At 43.4% G+C, this 19,405-nt stretch overlaps 1 protein-coding gene across 7 annotated transcripts in view; it reads right to left on the reverse strand.

Annotated features, from left to right (window-relative positions):
* The window catches only part of NEDD4L (NEDD4 like E3 ubiquitin protein ligase), a 328,543-nt gene that overhangs the window by 108,915 nt on the left and 200,223 nt on the right, over window positions 1-19,405 (reverse strand). Inside the window, exon 1 of one of the 7 annotated variants that reach the window (XM_075841180.1) lies at window positions 1,062-1,377. The exons of the other annotated variants lie outside the window; for them this stretch is intronic. Within the exon in view, the coding sequence (XP_075697295.1) occupies window positions 1,062-1,127 (66 nt within the window). The 5' untranslated portion in view covers window positions 1,128-1,377. Of the gene's footprint in view, window positions 1-1,061; window positions 1,378-19,405 lie in introns of those variants that run through there. 7 annotated transcript variants of the gene reach the window in all.

Genomic DNA, 19,405 nt, shown 5'->3' on the forward strand with positions numbered 1-19,405 from the left:
AAAATAAATAAATCTGATCTAGTCTTACCCTCTGTTATCTATCTCCAGTGCTAAAGCATGAGAAGCAAGAAGTTTGGAAAAGGAGGAAGGGCTTAAGCTATTTAGGGGTGACTAAGCCCCACCCCTTCAGCTAGTAAGACAGAAGGAGACTAGGAGGAGATGGGCCATGTTTTCTTATTAAAAAAGTTTGAGGGGCTAGCTAAAAAATGTCTTAAAAAAAACCGAACGAAAACAAACAAAACGGCCTTTATTTTCTTGGTTACATCCAGACATCCCTACGACCGGACACTGTGGCTGGCGCACATTGTTATGAGGACACCTGTGGAAGGCACATTGTCATGGGGCTTCATCTGGGGCTGTTACACAACATTATGGACGGTCTGTGCAGGCATGCACTTTTATAGGGCAAACATAACAGGTAAACAATGTTATGGGGCAACTGCGGTTGGCACCACGCTACGGGGCAAATGCGGTTGGCACCACGCTACGGGGCAGCTGCGGCTGGCACACCGCTACGGGGCAGCTAAAATATTGGCACCCACATAAATATCACTTTTTCCCATCTCAAATAGGATGTATGATAATATAAAGTACTATGACGTATTGTAATATCATATAACGTAATAAATCACAACATAATTTAACATTGACCTGTAAAAAAAATAAAATAAAAAAAATTATATATATATGATTAAATCTAGTACAATGTAACATAATACAATATAACAGCGTAATATACCACAATATCATTTTACATCTATACACACACACACTGATGTACACCTGGGAAGCCTGTACCGTCTGATGTGTTTACATTTATGGGCACCTGTAGCGACTATGGATGCCCATGTTGACTATTTGCAGCTCACCTTACTTGCCATAGATTCTCAATGCCCCAACCTGGCAGCCAAGACACCCGTCTATCAGTCAACATCCGTAAAAGGAATACAATAAAGACCAACGCAAGGAGCGTGAAGTTGTCGGAGACGTTGAGCTGAAATCAGGCAGGCACCGGAAGGAGAACACAAACAGCGACATTAACTATGGACCGTGAGACTCACCTGTGCGCTGCGACCTTGACAATCTCCGAGATGAATGCTGAATGAGTCAGGTCTAGCCCTGTACATGATTTCATTTACCTCGTCTACAACGTGGAAGAGACTCCTGAGGTTTAACCCTCGCCTACCCTGTTCACACAGACACAGGAGAGGGCTGCATTGTGGAGGCAGCTCGTATCCCTCCCAATCCAGATAACAAAGCAGATAATGGATGCGGCGGCGGCCGTCAGGACAACGTGTACACTTGTGAACGCCTGTTTCGTGCTCGGCTCTCTGTGTACAGACACCAGGCCTTCATGGATTAAGCACGCACAATGTTAAGTTACGACGACGAGGGAACAAGTATCCCAAAATAGTTGCGGCTTGTCGGGAAAAAGCATAGCCGTGCAGTGTCATGACAACCAGATATTACACAAAACATAGGAACCACCTACATATCCGTCATTGGATTTCACTTACAGCTCCCATTTTTTTTTAATCAAAGCACGAGCCGCAGCAAGCTTTGCAATTACATTAATAGGTTGGTATTTATTCAACACTGATCAATTTGCCAATCATAATTTGTCGCTATAAGAGGTGTAACGTCAAGCTCCTGCGCCCAAAGAATAAATTGTCACAGCCCACCCAAACAATTATATTATGCCGTTTATAGTACTAGTGTCTTCAGCGACCAGGGCGACTGCACCCTGGGCATCCCCTGTAGTTGTGCTCCTGTACCCCAGTTTGGTTTTACATCCTCATGTCCATTCTATTTAGCCGTTTCTTTGTTATATCAGTTACCGGGAAAGCTGGGTGACAAACCAATACAGCTGCCATTACTGCTCATACAGGTGTTATCAGGGTATGTTCACACGTAGCGAAACTCTGCATTGTATTACAGTAAAAGCAGAGTGGATGAGATATGAACAAATCTCAACCACACGCTGCGTAAAAAAAAAAAAAATCAGCCTAAAAAAACGTTCATACATTGACCTGGGGCGAGTTTTTTTTTATTTTTAAATTCAGTCAATTTATGCTTTGGAATCGCTGCCTTTCTGTTGCGGGTTTTCAACATTAAAATCAATGGGGACATAAAACCTGCAACCAATAGCAAATGTTGCGATTTCCACGGCAGAAAATTAAGCGATGCTTTCTTCTGTTTTCCGCCCAGGCAGGCCTCCAAGAGTGATACATTTCTCTGCTCCAGGGGTCAGAAACCTCCGGCACTCTAGTTGTTGTGAAACTACAACTCCCAGAATGCCCTGACAGCCGGCGTACCGAGTATCGAGGGTTGCTGACCCCAGGTCTGCGCTCATACCACTGCATAAGTAGGCAGATTTGCATTAAAGATTCAAGGAAAGCTGGGTGGTAACTATGGTCGGAGCTAAAAAGTTGGCATATCGAAATCCTAAAAACTAAAAATGAACAGTGCAAAAAAATAAATAAATAGCAGAAAGGTGTTTAGTACATGAGATCACATAAATAGTGAGTTAGACTAATGATATTAGATGCAAGCCACAGACGGACATTGGATCACTGTGATATCACTATCACTGGCTTTCAGAGCCGTATTTGCCACTAGGCACTGGGGGTGCAGTGCCTAGGGCGTCCAGCACAGGGAGGGCGGCTGAAGAATCGTGATTATTTTTTATTTATTTTTTTCCAAGTTGAACTTGTGACCTGACCAACCAGCGGTCAGGTCACTTACATGGCAGGGGGAGGGGGTGCGCTTCACCAGCGATCCCCAGGCTGTAATGCACGCTCTCTGTTATTGGATTGGCCAGAGCAGCTAACGGACGAGGACGACGCCGCACCAGGTCATGGGCAGGTATGTATAAATCACGCACTGCCTAATGCAGTGGTTCCCAACCAGGGTGCCGTGAGAACCATCCATGGGTGCCGCAACACTCCTCTGAACCTCTGCCACGGCGGTACTTTCTCTCCTCATCCTCACAGCGCGTAATGTATGTGAGGAGGAGATTTTTTGCAGCCCTCATGTAGATAGAACCCCCCCCCCCCTTCCTGTAGATAGCACCACTGTAGCTCCCTGAAGGAGCGGAATGCCCCTGTGGCCAGGGATTTCGCTCCTAGGCGGAGTGCTTGATGTCTCTGTCCATATATGGACAGTGACATCAGGGGCAATACTTGAAGCGGAATCCCGGTCCAAAGCGTTGCCGACGCTGTGACTAATCACAGAATCGGGGATTCCACTCCAGGAGAAGCCCCTGACTTCCCTGTCCATTTATTACAAGGGAGCTGCGTGGCAAGACATACCTACGAGGGGTCTGCGTGGCAAGACATACCTGCGAGGGGTCTGCGTGGCAAGACATACCTGCCAGGGGGACGCTGCGTGGCACGACCTGCCAGGGGGACGCTGCGTGGCACGACCTGCCAGGGGGACGCTGCGTGGCACGACCTGCCAGGGGGACGCTGCGTGGCACGACCTGCCAGGGGGACGCTGCGTGGCACGACCTGCCAGGGGGACGCTGCGTGGCACGACCTGCCAGGGGGACGCTGCGTGGCACGACCTGCCAGGGGGACGCTGCGTGGCACGACCTGCCAGGGGGACGCTGCGTGGCACGACCTGCCAGGGGGACGCTGCGTGGCACGACCTGCCAGGGGGACGCTGCGTGGCACGACCTGCCAGGGGGACGCTGCGTGGCACGACCTGCCAGGGGGACGCTGCGTGGCACGACCTGCCAGGGGGACGCTGCGTGGCACGACCTGCCAGGGGGACGCTGCGTGGCACGACCTGCCAGGGGGACGCTGCGTGGCACGACCTGCCAGGGGGACGCTGCGTGGCACGAACTGCCAGGGGGACGCTGCGTGGCACGAACTGCCAGGGGCACGCTGCGTGGCACGACCTGCCAGGGGCACGCTGCGTGGCACGACCTGCCAGGGGGACGCTGCGTGGCACGACCTGCCAGGGGGACGCTGCGTGGCACGACCTGCCAGGGGGACGCTGCGTGGCACGACCTGCCAGGGGGACGCTGCGTGGCACGACCTGCCAGGGGGGACGCTGCGTGGCACGACCTGCCAGGGGGACGCTGCGTGGCACGACCTGCCAGGGGGACGCTGCGTGGCACGACCTGCCAGGGGGACGCTGCGTGGCACGACCTGCCAGGGGGCGCTGCGTGGCACGACCTGCCAGGGGGGCGCTGCGTGGCACGACCTGCCAGGGGGGCGCTGCGTGGCACGACCTGCCATGGGGGCGCTGCGTGGCACGACCTACAAGGGGGGCTGCGTGGCACGACCTACAAGGGGGCTGCGTGGCACGACCTACAAGGGGGCTGCGTGGCACGACCTACAAGGGGGGCTGAGTGGCACGACCTACAAGGGGGGCTGAGTGGCACGACCTACAAGGGGGGCTGCGTGGCACGACCTACAAGGGGGGCTGCGTGGCACGACCTACAAGGGGGGCTGCGTGGCACGACCTACAAGGGGCATCTGAGTGGCGGGCTGATGGTTATATTTTTGTGAGTGGGGGGCTGATGTTCTTCAAGTGGTTTCCACTCCTGACCTCCAATTGAAATTAATAGGAGGCAGAAAATACCTGCGGCGCTCGTTTGGAGTGCTTTTTTGCCTGCGTCTTTTGCATTAGCTTCAGCAGCTTCAAAAAAATGCAAATAAAAACGTCAAATAACGCTGTCAATTCAAAACCAGCCTCAAAATTCCAGAAATCAATGGGAGGCGGAGGCTTTTTTTTTCCCGAAAGCAGAAAAAACGCTAGCAGGGAAAAGAAGCGTCATGCCCTTTCTTCAGGCGTTTCCGTCTGACCACTTTTGGCAGAGAAAGTAGTGTTTTTTGGCTGAAGGAATTTTTTAGTCTGCATAAAACTGCACGTGAACATACCATTATAATGGTTTTGCTTTAGTTACTAGTGTTACAAAAGAAAATTAAATTAGTATGTTTTTTTACAGGTTAGGTCGTTGAACTACGTCGGATTAAAGGACTACTTGGATGATAGCGTTTTTATTTTCAATAAAATGGTTAACGAGGGTTTTGTGGGGGGGGGGGGTTATTTCAATAAAATATTTTTTCTGTGCGTCTTTTTTTATACTTAATTACTGCTGCCTTAGTAATGGCGGCTGTTTAATTGACAGCGTCCATTACCAAGGCGGGGCTTCGTTTTAGCCGGTAAGGAGGAAAACACTAACCCCCTATTATTACCCCGCTATCCACCACCACCAGGGGTGCCGGGAAGAGCCGGGTACAATCCAGTACCCGACCATCTGAAGTGATGGTCGGGCACTGGGGTGGCCGCAGGCTGGTATAATTAGCCTAGGAACTCCCATAAACAATGGGCCTTCCCACCTTGGTAATGCTAGGCTGCAGCTACTTTATTTTATCTGGCTGGTTATGATAAGTGGGGGGACCCTATGTCGTTTATTTTTAAAATAAATAATTGAAACATTTTCATAACCAGCTAGGTACAATAAAGCAGCCGCAGCCTAGCATTACCAGGGTGAGAAGGTCCATGGTTTTTTAGCTTTCCCGGCCTAACCCCAGCCTGCGGCCGCCCCAGTGCCCGACCGTCACTTCAGGTGGTCGGGTACTGGATTGTACTTGGCTTTTCCCAGGACCCCAGGTAGCGGTGGGTACCAGGGTAATAATGAAGGGGTTAGTGTTAGTTTCTTCACCGGCTAACACTAAGCCCCGCCTTAGTAATGGAAGCGGTCAGACAGCTGCCATTACTAAGGCAGTAGGAATAAAGTTAAAAAAAGACACCAACACAGAAAAAATAATTTAATTGGAAAAAACCCACCCACAGAACCCTCGTTAATCATTTTATTGAAAATAAAAACGCTGTCATCTAAGTAGTCCTCTAATCCGAAGTAGTCCAATGACCGAACCTGTAAAAAAACACATTAGTAACACAAATAACTAAAAAAGCAAAACCTATATTATACTTACCTTCCTGGGTCTATAACCGTAAACTAACCAGTGACAGCTCTAAGCTGTTTATTGGTTAGTTTACATCACGTGATCCAAGGTTACCTCAGTTCATTGTCCTACTTTTAAAAATAGGCTAATGTACTGATGTAACCAGCAGGGCTTAATTTGCTCCAGTCGAGAATAGGGGGGCTCTGCAGAAGGGTTTTTTTTTTTTTTTTTTAAATAATTAGTAAACTGTGACCTAATCAATAATAGGGGAAATGGGCCCCAGTGTTCATGTGGGGGGTAGGGGAGGGAATGTGAACATGGTAGCACTGAGCATTTATTTTCTGGTCAGTTCACACATTCCGTAAACACTGCGGATTTTCCTCAACGGATTTCATTGCGAAAAATCAAAAGCATAATACAGTAGCAGCAGAGTGGATGAGATTTTAATAAATCTCATCCACACGCTGCATGAAAAAAATCCACCGAAAAACCGTTCATAAATTGACCTGCGGTGCGTTTTTTTTAATCCGCCAGCATGTCAATTTATGCTGCGGGATCACTGATTTTCTGTTGCAAGTTTTCCCCATTTAATTCATTGGGGAGGTAAAACCTGCATCAATTCTCGAATGTTGCGATTTTTGCGGCGGAAAGGCTGCGTTATTGGGGGCGTCCGCACTAAAAGTGCCTAGGGCAGCACCAACTCCAAATACGGCCCTGCTAGCTTTACATATATATATATATATATATTCCTGAAGGTGCAGGGTTGTTACAACGTAGCAGCACTCTTGTTTACACGCTCATAACATACAGATATTATTGTATGGACCTGATTTGTTTGTTATGTTCCTTATAGCTTTTGGGTGTTCCCATGTTGTTACTTGTGTATCTTGTTCTGTGTGTTTTTTTCTTAATGGTGATAATTAAAAAGAGTGAAGAATCCGATGTTGAATAAAAGGGAAGGGGGGGGGGGGGGTCAGAAATTATTTTTGACCACAAATAATTCTTAATGGGAACCTGTTATGTTGAAAAAAAAAACAAAAAAAGTCCTATCTGCGGGCAGCATGTTATAGAGCGGGAGGAGCGGAGATTATTAAAATACAGTTTTGTTGGAAAGGATTCGGTAGAAATTGTAATTTAGTGATCTAAACCTCTGCTCATTCTGGGAGTCTAGTGAGTCGTCCTAATCTCTGATCAGTGACTAGGACTGCCCGCTGGACTCCTAAACCCAGAATGAGCAGACGTTTAGATCAATAAATTACTAGTTCTACGGACTCGTTTCTTACAAAGCTTTGTATCAATCTACTCAGCTTTTCCTGTAGATCAGACTGCAATTTCAACATGGCAGCTTCCTTTTAAATACACATGAAATAACTGCTACAGCAATTTCTACTAACTTTCCCATTAACGTGCAAGCTTAGGCAAGAGTGCATCAGCTGCTTATCTCCCTCAGGAACAAAGGATTAGGCATGATGAAGTTCAACATGACGATCCCCCTTTTCCTGACACCTGCCATCAGGGTAAAGTCGGGAGTTTGGAATAGCCATACACATAAAAGTCGTCCGAAACGGCTGACAATCTTGTGGGTCAGAGACACGCAGGACACGCTCTCAACCGAGCCATCAGTTCAGCTCAACTTACGGAATCGGCTGAGAGCGAGAGAGAACAATACAGCTTCTATGTATACAGGATGAAAGTAAATGTATATGCATCGTAAAAAAGTAAATATATATATATTTTTTAAGTCAATTAGAAAAGTGCTTTTACACACAAAACACATTCATATAATAAATAATAATTAAAAAAAACAATTTAAGGGTGTACATAGTCTTTTAAGGAACACTCCAGGAAAAACTGATGAAATGTGTTATGTCTAGTGCATGGCCAGAATCACTGTGTCATGCACCTCCCCCTCAGGCTCTGCACTTTCCATACACAGTGGCATTTCTGTCTGGAGTCGCTCTTTAAAGTAGGCCTCGGGGCAATTGTTAGAAGGGGGTTTCCAGTTTTATGTACATAAAGGGTTCTGTGGTGGACTACGTTTGGTTCAGTAAAACCACAGGGGGAGTGAGGGTCCGCCGCCATAGTTAAACTGCGGTTGCATCACCTACACTGGTGAAGACTCGGCCTAAGGGTTTTTCTCCAGGTAGAAAGAATTAAGCCCAATGTTCTAAAAATGCAAAAATAAAATTGGCAATATACTCACCTTTTGAATTCTGCAATGCTCTCGTGATAATACTCACCACTATTTACACAGAGTATAATGGAGCATCAACACGTACTGTGTGTAAATAGCAAGGATCACGGAGCGGTGGTTAAAAAAAATAAAAATTCTCATTTCTGTTTGTGGTCAGTGAATAAAAAACATTCTTGTTACATCCAGAGGCTGAATGTCTAGACAACAGGCTAATACACTTCACCTGCACGAATACATTGTAGAAAACTATCAGGACAGGAGCGAGCTGTGTGCTGCTAATGTGTTTAACTAGCAGAGGATGTCCAAGACCAGGGTTCTCAAACACACGGGGGCACTGTAGCTTCTTTGGGAGAGGAGAGAGCTGGGGAAGCCCCTGACATCACTGTCTATAGAGGGCATGGCGGCTTGGTCTGCAGGGGGCACGGCGGCTTGGTCTGAAGGGGGCACGCTCTGCAGGGGGCACGGCGGCACGCTCTACACGGGGCACGGCGGCACGCTCTACACGGGGCACGGCGGCACGCTCTACAGAGGGCACGGCGGCACGCTCTACAGAGGGCACGGCGGCACGCTCTACAGAGGGCACGGCGGCACGCTCTACAGAGGGCACGGCGGCACGCTCTACAGGGGGCACTGCGGCACGCTCTACAGGGGGCACTGCGGCATTATCTACAGGGGGCACTGCGGCATTATCTACAGGGGGCACTGTGGCATTATCTACAGGGGGCACTGTGCCATTAACTACAGGGGGCACAGTGGCACTATCTAAAAAGGGGCTGCCCAATCTTGATATTCTTGTGCCTGCCAAGCGCTGCCAACTGTGCAGTCAGACTGCATTTAGTGACACTTAAACTGGATTGTTAAAATAAGCACGTGGCGTAAACGGGGAAATTACCAGTAAGTTTAAACCTAGCGCTATTATAATAATGTAATATTGTTATAGTAATGTAGTGTTGCTATAGTAATTTATTATAGTAAAGTTATGTAGTATTGTTATGTAGTATTGTTATGTAGTATTGTTATGTAGTATTGTTATGTAGTATTGTTATGTAGTATTGTTATGTAGTATTGTTATGTAGTATTGTTATGTAGTATTGTTATGTAGTATTGTTATGTAGTATTGTTATGTAGTATTGTTATAGTAATGTAGTATTGTTATAGTAATGTAGTATTGTTATAGTAATGTAGTATTGTTATAGTAATGTAGTATTGTTATAGTAATGTAGTATTGTTATAGTAATGTAGTATTGTTATAGTAATGTAGTATTGTTATAGTAATGTAGTATTGTTATAGTAATGTAGTATTGTTATAGTAATGTAGTATTGTTATAGTAATGTAGTATTGTTATAGTAATGTAGTATTGTTATAGTAATGTAGTATTGTTATAGTAATGTAGTATTGTTATAGTAATGTAGTATTGTTATAGTAATGTAGTATTGTTATAGTAATGTAGTATTGTTATAGTAATGTAGTATTGTTATAGTAATGTAGTATTGTTATAGTAATGTAGTATTGTTATAGTAATGTAGTATTGTTATAGTAATGTAGTATTGTTATAGTAATGTAGTATTATAGTAATGTAGTATTATAGTAATGTAGTGTTATAGTAATGTAGTGTTATAGTAATGTAGTGTTATAGTAATGTAGTGTTATAGTAATGTAGTGTTATAGTAATGTAGTGTTATAGTAATGTAGTATTATAGTAATGTAGTATTGTTATGTAGTATTGTTATGTAGTATTGTTATGTAGTATTGTTATGTAGTATTGTTATGTAGTATTGTTATGTAGTATTGTTATGTAGTATTGTTATGTAGTATTGTTATGTAGTATTGTTATGTAGTATTGTTATGTAGTATTGTTATGTAGTATTGTTATGTAGTATTGTTATGTAGTATTATAGTAATGTAGTATGTTATAGTAATGTAGTATTATAGTAATGTAGTATTATAGTAATGTAGTATTATAGTAATGTAGTATTATAGTAATGTAGTATTATAGTAATGTAGTATTATAGTAATGTAGTATTATAGTAATGTAGTATTATAGTAATGTAGTATTGTTATGTAGTATTGTTATGTAGTATTGTTATGTAGTATTGTTATGTAGTATTGTTATGTAGTATTATAGTAATGTAGTATTATAGTAATGTAGTAATGTAGTATTATAGTAATGTAGTATTATAGTAATGTAGTATGTTATAGTAATGTAGTATTATAGTAATGTAGTATTATAGTAATGTAGTATTATAGTAATGTAGTATGTTATAGTAATGTAGTATTATAGTAATGTAGTATTATAGTAATGTAGTATGTTATAGTAATGTAGTATTATAGTAATGTAGTATTATAGTAATGTAGTATTATAGTAATGTAGTATTATAGTAATGTAGTATTATAGTAATGTAGTATGTTATAGTAATGTAGTATTATAGTAATGTAGTATTATAGTAATGTAGTATTATAGTAATGTAGTATTATAGTAATGTAGTATTGTTATAGTAATGTAGTATTATAGTAATGTAGTATTATATTAATGTAGTATTATTATAGTAATCTAGTATTATTATAGTAGTGTGTTATTGTTATAGTAATGTAGTATTGTTATAGTAATGTAATATTGTTATAGTAATGTAATATTGTTATAGTAATGTAGTATTATAGTAATGTAGTATTATAGTAATGTAGTATTATAGTAATGTAGTATTATAGTAATGTAGTATTATAGTAATGTAGTATTGTTATAGTAATTCGAATAACTGATTAAAATAATTTTGTATTGTAACAAATTTGAAAGTAATGCTGCCTATAAACTTCACATTTTTCTATATGTGGCCCACTTACCTGGCCGAGTTTGGGAACCTTAGTCTAGAGTGAATAAAATGTAATCAAACCTGTATATGTCAGGAGTATAAGTTCTATACATTTTTCAGTCAACAGATGTAAAAAACAAAAAACAAAATCCTATTTACTAGCAGTAAGCAGAGATCTTGAAAATGGTGACAAATTGAAAACAAAAAAGTATATAATAAAACGTGTCAAGCTCTTCATTATTCAATGATTAAAGGGGTTGTCCGAGATATATTTTTATTTTAAATTTAAACACACAATGCACACATTAAGTATTCCCTAATATACTTACCTGTGCAATCTTGCTTCTGTTCTCCGTTCTGGCAGCTCTTTTCAGCCGATCACGTCTTCTGACGTCACGTTTTCTTACTCCTCCACTGTCGTGTCGTATCCCGATCACATGGTCTTGCCCCAGCGAGACCTCGGATGGGACACGACACGTCACTGGAGATGTGACATTTCTGCGGGTGCCCGCCCGCCCGCCCAGCCTATGCATCTTTTCACTGTGAGCGCGCCTATGCGTGTTCACAGTGAAAAAAGTGAAGAGGGACGGCACCCGCGGACTAGAGAGGTACAGTGACATCTGTACTTTTAGTTCTTCCCCTATCAAAGCCTACACATAGTAGGCTTTGATAGGGAATTATACAACACGATGCAGCACACGGGTCGCATGCAGCCCTTGAGGCTGTTATCTGCGGCCCGCGGGACACCGTACACTGTTTAACAACTGGTTCCCGAACGCTGGCTGTATTTTTACGGCCAGCGGTCAGGGACGGGTCCTTAAAACCCGAGCCATAGACTTTCTACGGCTCGGGTTTTAACTTGCTGCCCGCGCGATCGGGCAGCTGAATGTCGGGTCTCCGGCTGTCAGTGACTGCCGGGGACCCTGAGGAGAGGATAGAAGCAGCTTTCGCTGCTTCTGTCTTCTCTGATTACTTGTACACAGCGCTCAATGAACGCTGTGTATAGGAATAGAGACAGCGGCCCCGCGCCGCTGTCTCTATTCCTCCCGGTGATCATGTGACTGGTCACATGATCACCGGGTGCCGTTACTTACAGACTGTTGCTGGGTCTAACTAGACCCAGCACAGCCCTATTAGTGACAATCGTCACTATGAGAGGGCTGATTTCCCCTGTAACTGGGGCTGCTGTGCAGCCCCAGTTACAGTGGAAAAACATGTAAAAGAAAGAAAAAAAATATATAAAGTTCCCCAAAGGTCTTTTCTGACCTTTGAGGAACAGACCGTAGTAATAAAAAAATAATAAAGTAAAGTGCAAAAAAAATTAAATAATAAATACACATAAAATACCCACCCCAAAAAAAAACTTCCCCCCCGCCAATCATTGTTGTAACGCTAGCGCTGACCCTAGTACCCTAATATAGACATGTAATATATAAAAATTTACGGTAGACAATGGCGATCACAAATAAAAGGTCTATTTTAGGGTAAAACTATGTTATTACCAAAAAAAATAGCGGAAATGTAAAAAAGCTTATTTTTTTACTATTATTTTCAAACTTTATGAAAGAAAATTCTAAAATGGCAAAAAAGGTGTGTATAAAAACGATAAAAAATGAAACCTGCATTGTCTACGGAAAAAACGTCGCAAAAATCACGTCGTTAGCCCAACAAATAAAAAAGTTATAGCCATTTAACTAACACGTGCTAAAAATGGCTAAACGGTGTCTGGTCCTGAAGGCGCAAAATAGCCCGGTCCTGAACTGGTTAAGATCTTCTGGGGTCCTGTATCTAAGCCTACATTGTTAGGGTATGTTCACACGAGGGCGTCTATAACGGCTGAAATTACGGGGATGTTTCCGCCTGTTTTTTTTTAAGCGGAAACAGCGTAGCAAAACTTGTAAAAAACGGCCCGAAAATGCGTACCATTGATTTCAATGGGAGGCGTCGGCGTCTTTTTCCCGCGAGCAGTAAAACTGCCTCGTGGGAAAAAGAAGCGACATGCTCCATCTTCGGGCGTTTACGCCTCTGACCTCCCATTGACTTCAATGGGAGGCAGAGAAAGCGTATTTCCGTTGTTTTATGCCCGCGGCGCTCAATTGCCGTGGGCAAAAAACATGACGGAAAACGACGCGAAAAACGCAGCAAAAAAAGCCGCAAAAACAACACCAAAAAGGCTACGATAAACGCCGCGAAAAACATTGCAAATAAAGCCGCGAAAAAAGAGGCAAAGAACGCCACGAAAAACGCCACGAAAGACGCAACGAAAAACGCAGCAAAAATAGCCGCAAACAACGATGCAAAAAAAGAAACGATAAACGATGCGAAAAAGGCTACGATAAACGCAACGGAAAACACAGCAAAAAAAGACGCAAACAAACAAGTAAAAAACGCCAAGATAAACGAAGCGAAAAACGGCCCGAACAAAGCGGCAAACAAAACCGCAAACAGCGCACAAAAAACTCCGGGAAAAATTACGCAAAAATCAACGTGCAGGGAGAGGTAAATCTGCCGCAAACTTCAAGACGGAATTTTGAGGCAGATATTCCTCCGGCAAAAAAACTCAGTGTGAACATGGCCTTAGTGGAGAGAGACATGAGATAGAAGAGGGTGGACGAGGGTCAGTGTATGTGCACACACACTAATTACGTCCGTAATTTACGGACGTATTTCGGCCGCAAGTACCGGACCGAACACAGTGCAGGGAGCCGGGCTCCTAGCATCATACTTATGTACGACGCTAGGAGTCTCTGCCTCTCCGTGGAACTACTGTCCCGTACTGAAAACATGATTACACTACGGGACAGTTGTCCTGCAGCGAGGCAGGGACTCCTAGCATCGTACATAACTATGATGCTAGGAGCCCGGCTCCCTGCACTGTGTTCGGTCCGGTACTTGCGGCCGAAATACGTCCGTCAATTACGGACGTAATTAGTGTGTGTGCACATACCCTTAGGGTAGACAGGAAGAGGTTTATAGACCTGAAAAGAGAAAGAAAACATAAATGTGAAAAACATAATGGGGAGGATGACATTTGCTCATCATCCTTCAAGAATGTCAGCAAGGAGACAAGTGCAGTGAAGGAGGTCAGCGGGGAGGAGCAGGGACAGCTCACATGAACTCTTGGAAGGTACGTGCACGCTCATTGCAGCCTGCAATGAGCGTGCACGGGAAAAAAGTTTCATAACAAGGAAAGATCAACAAACCAGAGCTGAACTGCATGTAAACAAGCTGTTCTAAATTCAAAGAAGAAATGTGCTAAGTAGAATTTTTTAAAAAAATAATACTTTATTTAGGTTGTCTGTATAAGGGGTAATGTATGACACAGTTTTTGAAAAAATGTTGGTATCTCGGATTTATTGCATCAAACTGGAAATTGTTTTAGTTTGTACTAGGGGTTTTTTATATGATGCTTCGACAAATTTCACTTTGCACTTTGTATCTCTGACCTTAGGCCCCATGCACACGACCGTAAAAAACTTCTGCTTTTGCGGACCGCAAAAATGGACCCATTCACTTTCATTGAAAGCAGACACCCTTCCGCAGCGCTACGGGTGGGTGTCCGTGCCGTAGAAATGTTCAGAAAATTATGGAATATGTCCACTCTTGCATTTTGCGGGCCGTGCTCCCATACTTTGTATGGGAGCACGGCACGAAAATGCGGGTGGCAGCCGGCCGTGCCTGCAATCGCGGGCCGTGATTGCAGGCACAGTCGTGTGCATGGGGCCTTAATGTGTATAATTCTTGTCCGAGTTTCCCAGGATGCAGATGCTTGTATCCTATATTGTGATTTTGACACATTTAAAAACTGGTGTAACTCTTTTCCTCATGACCCTATTTTCTCTCATTTCTGACCCCAGATCATCCTGTTTTTTTCATACTTATCCTTCCTGTCATATGGTCCTTATTTATCTAATCTACATAGACATTTGGTATACATCAACCAAGCAAGAAATAGACCAGAGACAAATAGGACATATTTTAAAAATAGGTTGTCACTATTACATTCATAAGCTACAACCAATGCCTAATAAACAGCATTATAATACTGCCTCCTATAGACAATATAACTACTATAATACTGCTCCCTATATACAAGAATAATACTACTATAATACTGCCTCCTATGTACAAGAATATAACTACTATAATACTGCTCCTATGTACAAGAATATAACTACTATAATACTGCCTCCTATGTACAAGAATATAACTACTATAATACTGCTCCTATGTACAAGAATATAACTACTATAATACTGCCCCCTATGTACAAGAATATAACTACTATAATACTACCTCCTATGTACAAGAACATAACTACTATAATACTGTCCCCTATGTACAAGAATATAACTAACTATTACACCGTGTTCTAAATTATTATGCACATTGGATTTAAGTGTCAAACATTTAATTATTAGTTTTTCAATTAAACTCATGGATGGTATTGTGTCTTAGGCTGGGTTCACACGACCATGTTACGTCCGTAATGTACGGAACGTATTTCGGCCGGAAGACCCGGACCGAACACATTGCAGGGGGCCGGGCTCCTAGCATCATAGTGATGTACGACGCTAGGAGTCTCTGCCTCGCTGCCGGACAACTGTCCAGTACTGTAATCATGATTACAGTACAGGACAGTTGTCCTGCAGCGAGGCAGGGACTCCTAGCGTCGTACATCACTATGATGCTAGGAGCCCGGCCCCCTGCAGTGTGTTCGGTCCAGGTCTTCCGGCCGAAATACGTTCCGTACATTACGGACGTAACATGGTCGTGTGAACCCAGCCTTAGGGCTCTTTGGATCATTGTAATCAATCTCAGACACCTGTGATAATTAGTTTGCCAGGTGTGCCCAATCAAAGGAAAACTACTTAAGAAGGACGTTCCACATTATGAAGCAGGCCACAGGTTTCAAGCAATATGGGAAAGAAAAAGGATCTCTCTGCTGCCGAAAAGCGTGAAATTGTCCAAGGTACTGCACTAGGTATGGAAACATTGGATATTTCAAGAAAACTTAAGCGTGATCATCGTACTGTGAAAAGATTTGTGGCGGATTCAGAGCACAGACGGGTTCGTTCAGATAAAGGCATAATGAGGAAGGTTTCTGCCAGACAAATTAATAGGATTAGGAGAGCAGCTGCTAAAATGGAATTGCAAAGCAGCAAACAGGTGTTTGAAGCCACTGGTGCCTCTGGAGTCCCGCGAACCTCAAGGTGTAGGATCCTCCAGAGGTTTGCAAGTGTGCATAAAGCTATTATTCGGCCACCCCTAAACAACGCTCACAAGCAGAAACGGTTGCAGTGGGCTCAGAAATACAAGACGACTAATTTTGTAGTGGATGGTTGGTGAATGGCCACCATGTCCCAACAAGGCTGCAACGTCAGCAAGGAGGTGGCGGAGTCATGTTTTGGGCTGGAATCATGGGGAGAGAGCTGGTAGGCCCCTTTAGGGTCCCTGACGGTGTGAAAATGAACTCCGCAAAGTACGTAGAGTTTATGACTGACCACTTTCTTCCGTGGTACAAAAAGAATAACCGTGCCTTCCGTAGCAAAATTATCTTCATGCATGACAATGCACCATCTCATGCGGCAAAGAATATCTCTCTGTCTTTGACTGCTATGGGCATAAAAGGAGAGAAACTCATGGTGTGGCCCCCATGTTCCCCTGACCTCAACCCTATTGAGAACCTTTGGAGCATCCTCAAGCACAATATCGTTGAGGGTGGGAGGCAGTTCACATCAAAACAGAAGCTCTGGGAGGCTATTCTGACATCCTGCAAAGATATTCAAGCAGAAACTGTCCAAATACTCACAAATTCAATGGATGCAAGAATTGTGAAGGTGATATCAAAGAAGGGGTCCTATGTTAACATGTAACTTGGCCTGTTACGTTTTTTTTTTATTGAAAGAGCTTTTGATTTCTGTAAATATGACCTCCTGATGTTGCAAATTCAACAAATTACCATTTTAGTTTTCTTTACAACCGTTAAAATGTTTTGATCTCTGTTGTGCATAATAATTTGAAAGTGCATTTTGAGTATTTTTACTTCTAAAAAAAAATCTGTTATCATTAGGAGATTTGTTCAATAAAATTTGCATTATACTCAAACGGTTGATGACTTGAAGATTATACTGACTGTCATTTGCATCGACTATTTAGGAAAATCAGCGAAAAATAACATTTGCATAATAATTTGGAACGCAGTGTATAATACTGCCACTATGTAGAAGAATATAACTACCATAATACTGCCCCTATATAAAAGAATATAACTATTAGAATATTGCCCCCTATGTGCAAGAATATAACTACTATAATACTGCCCCCTATGCACAAGAATATAACTACTATAATACTGCCCCCTATGCACAAGAATAGAACTACTATAATACTGCCCCCTATGTACAAGAATATAACTACTACAATACTGCCCCTTATGTACAAGAATATAACTACTATAATACTGCCTCCTATATACAAGAATATAACTACTATAATACTGCCTCCTATGTACAAGAATATAACTACTATAATACTGCCCCCTATGTACAAGAATATAACTACTATAATACTGCCTCCTATGTACAATAATATAACTACTATAATACTGCCCCCTATGCACAAGAATATAACTACTATAATACTGCCCCCTATGCACAAGAATAGAACTACTATAATACTGCCCAATGTAGCGCCCATGGCCGCGGGCCGTCAGGTTCACTTACCTCCTGACGGCCGCAGCCATGGATCAGTGAGCGCTGGTCCACATCTCCTCCTCAGGAGACACCAGCTCTCACTTCCGCTTAACTTCCGTAGGGTGCTCGTGCCCGCTCTTAATGGGCCAGCGCGCGCAACTAAATCTGATGCATAATTAGCCCATGATCACCCTGGACTATAAGAAGGGCTCTGCCACTTCCTGCATTGCCTGAGCGTTGTTGTGATTACCTATGTTCGTCTATGCAAATGGTTCCCTAATTGTCTTACAGTTCACAGTGTCCCCGTTCCTGCTACCTGTAACCAGTATACCGAGTTATTCTGGTCCAAGTTTCTCTCTCGCTCTAGCTCCAAGAGGAGGGGGCGTAAGAGGGGGGGATAATGTAATCACCTCCTGACGGCCGCAGCCATAGATCTGTAAGCGCTGGCCCACATCTCCTCCTCAGAAGACGCCAGCACTCACTTCCGCTTCACTCAGCAGGGTCCCGTAGGATGCGGATGCCAAATTACCCCATGATCACCCTGGATTACAAGGGCTCTGCCCCTTCCTGCACTGCTTGAGCATTGTTGTCATTACCTATGTTCGTCTATGCAAATGGTTCCCTAAGTGTCTTCCAGTTCCCAGTGTTCCCATTCCTGCTACCTGTAACCCGTATCATGAGTTATCCTGGTCCAAGTGACGTATTGAGTTGGAGTCATGCTGCACTGAGTTCCTACACCTGTCCTGCTACACCACGCCTGGTGCCGGCCTGCTGCCTAAGCCCCATCCGAGCCTGTCTTGCTACTGTCTGAAGCTACCACAGGTACACCTATACCAACTATAGACCTGTGTCCTGTTGGCCAGCTGCCATACTGTTAAAGTGGTACGGCCCAGTGGGTCCACGCATCCTACAGGACACCCCCTATGTAAAAGAATATAACTACTATAATACTGCCCCCTATGTCAGCATATAGAATATAACTACTATAATACTGCCCCCTATGTACAAGAATATAACTACTATAATACTGCCCTCTATGTACAAGCATAGAACTACTCTGGAGAAAAAAAAAAGCTTCAACCTGCAGAGGCGACAAGCCTTATTTACTGTGAGAGCTGTGAATCTGTGGAATAGCCTACCGCAGGAGCCGTCACAGCAGGGACAGTAGATGGCTTTAAAACAATATTTAAAAATAATTTCCAAGAACAAACAAATATAAGCTCCTATGTGTAGAAATTTTTCCCTTCACTTTTGCCATCCCTTGGTTGAACTTGATGAACAGGTGTCTTTTTTCAACCGTACTATGTAACTGTTTAACTATGTACTATAATACTGCCCCCTATATACAAGAATATAACTACTATAATACTGCCCCCTATATACAAGAATATACTATAATACTGCTTCCTATGTGCAAGAATATAACTACTATAATACGCATAGAACATCATATTATATCATAAAATGGTCAGAGTAACCTTACATTTATTCAGTGCTGCATATGAAAACAGAATGACAGATTCCTGACTAAATGTACCAACAGTAACAGAGGCCTAAAAAAAACAAATTTTCAATGGAAGCGATTGAGTCAACCTGAGTTGGAGCCCTCTCTTCATGGGTGGCATAGCAGTTAGCAAGGCTGGTATTTTTGCCCGTGAAAATACTTTCTGTGCTGGCAAGCTCATAGCTGGGGTGTGTTCTAGAGATCATGGTGTCGTGTTTCAACCCTCTACAGGTTAGCACCCTGTAATAGGTACCATATGCACTGGGGTCCTTTTAATCAGGCA

Source organism: Rhinoderma darwinii, chromosome 1 (genome assembly GCF_050947455.1).
Source record: "Rhinoderma darwinii isolate aRhiDar2 chromosome 1, aRhiDar2.hap1, whole genome shotgun sequence".
Classification (NCBI taxonomy): domain Eukaryota; kingdom Metazoa; phylum Chordata; class Amphibia; order Anura; family Rhinodermatidae; genus Rhinoderma; species Rhinoderma darwinii.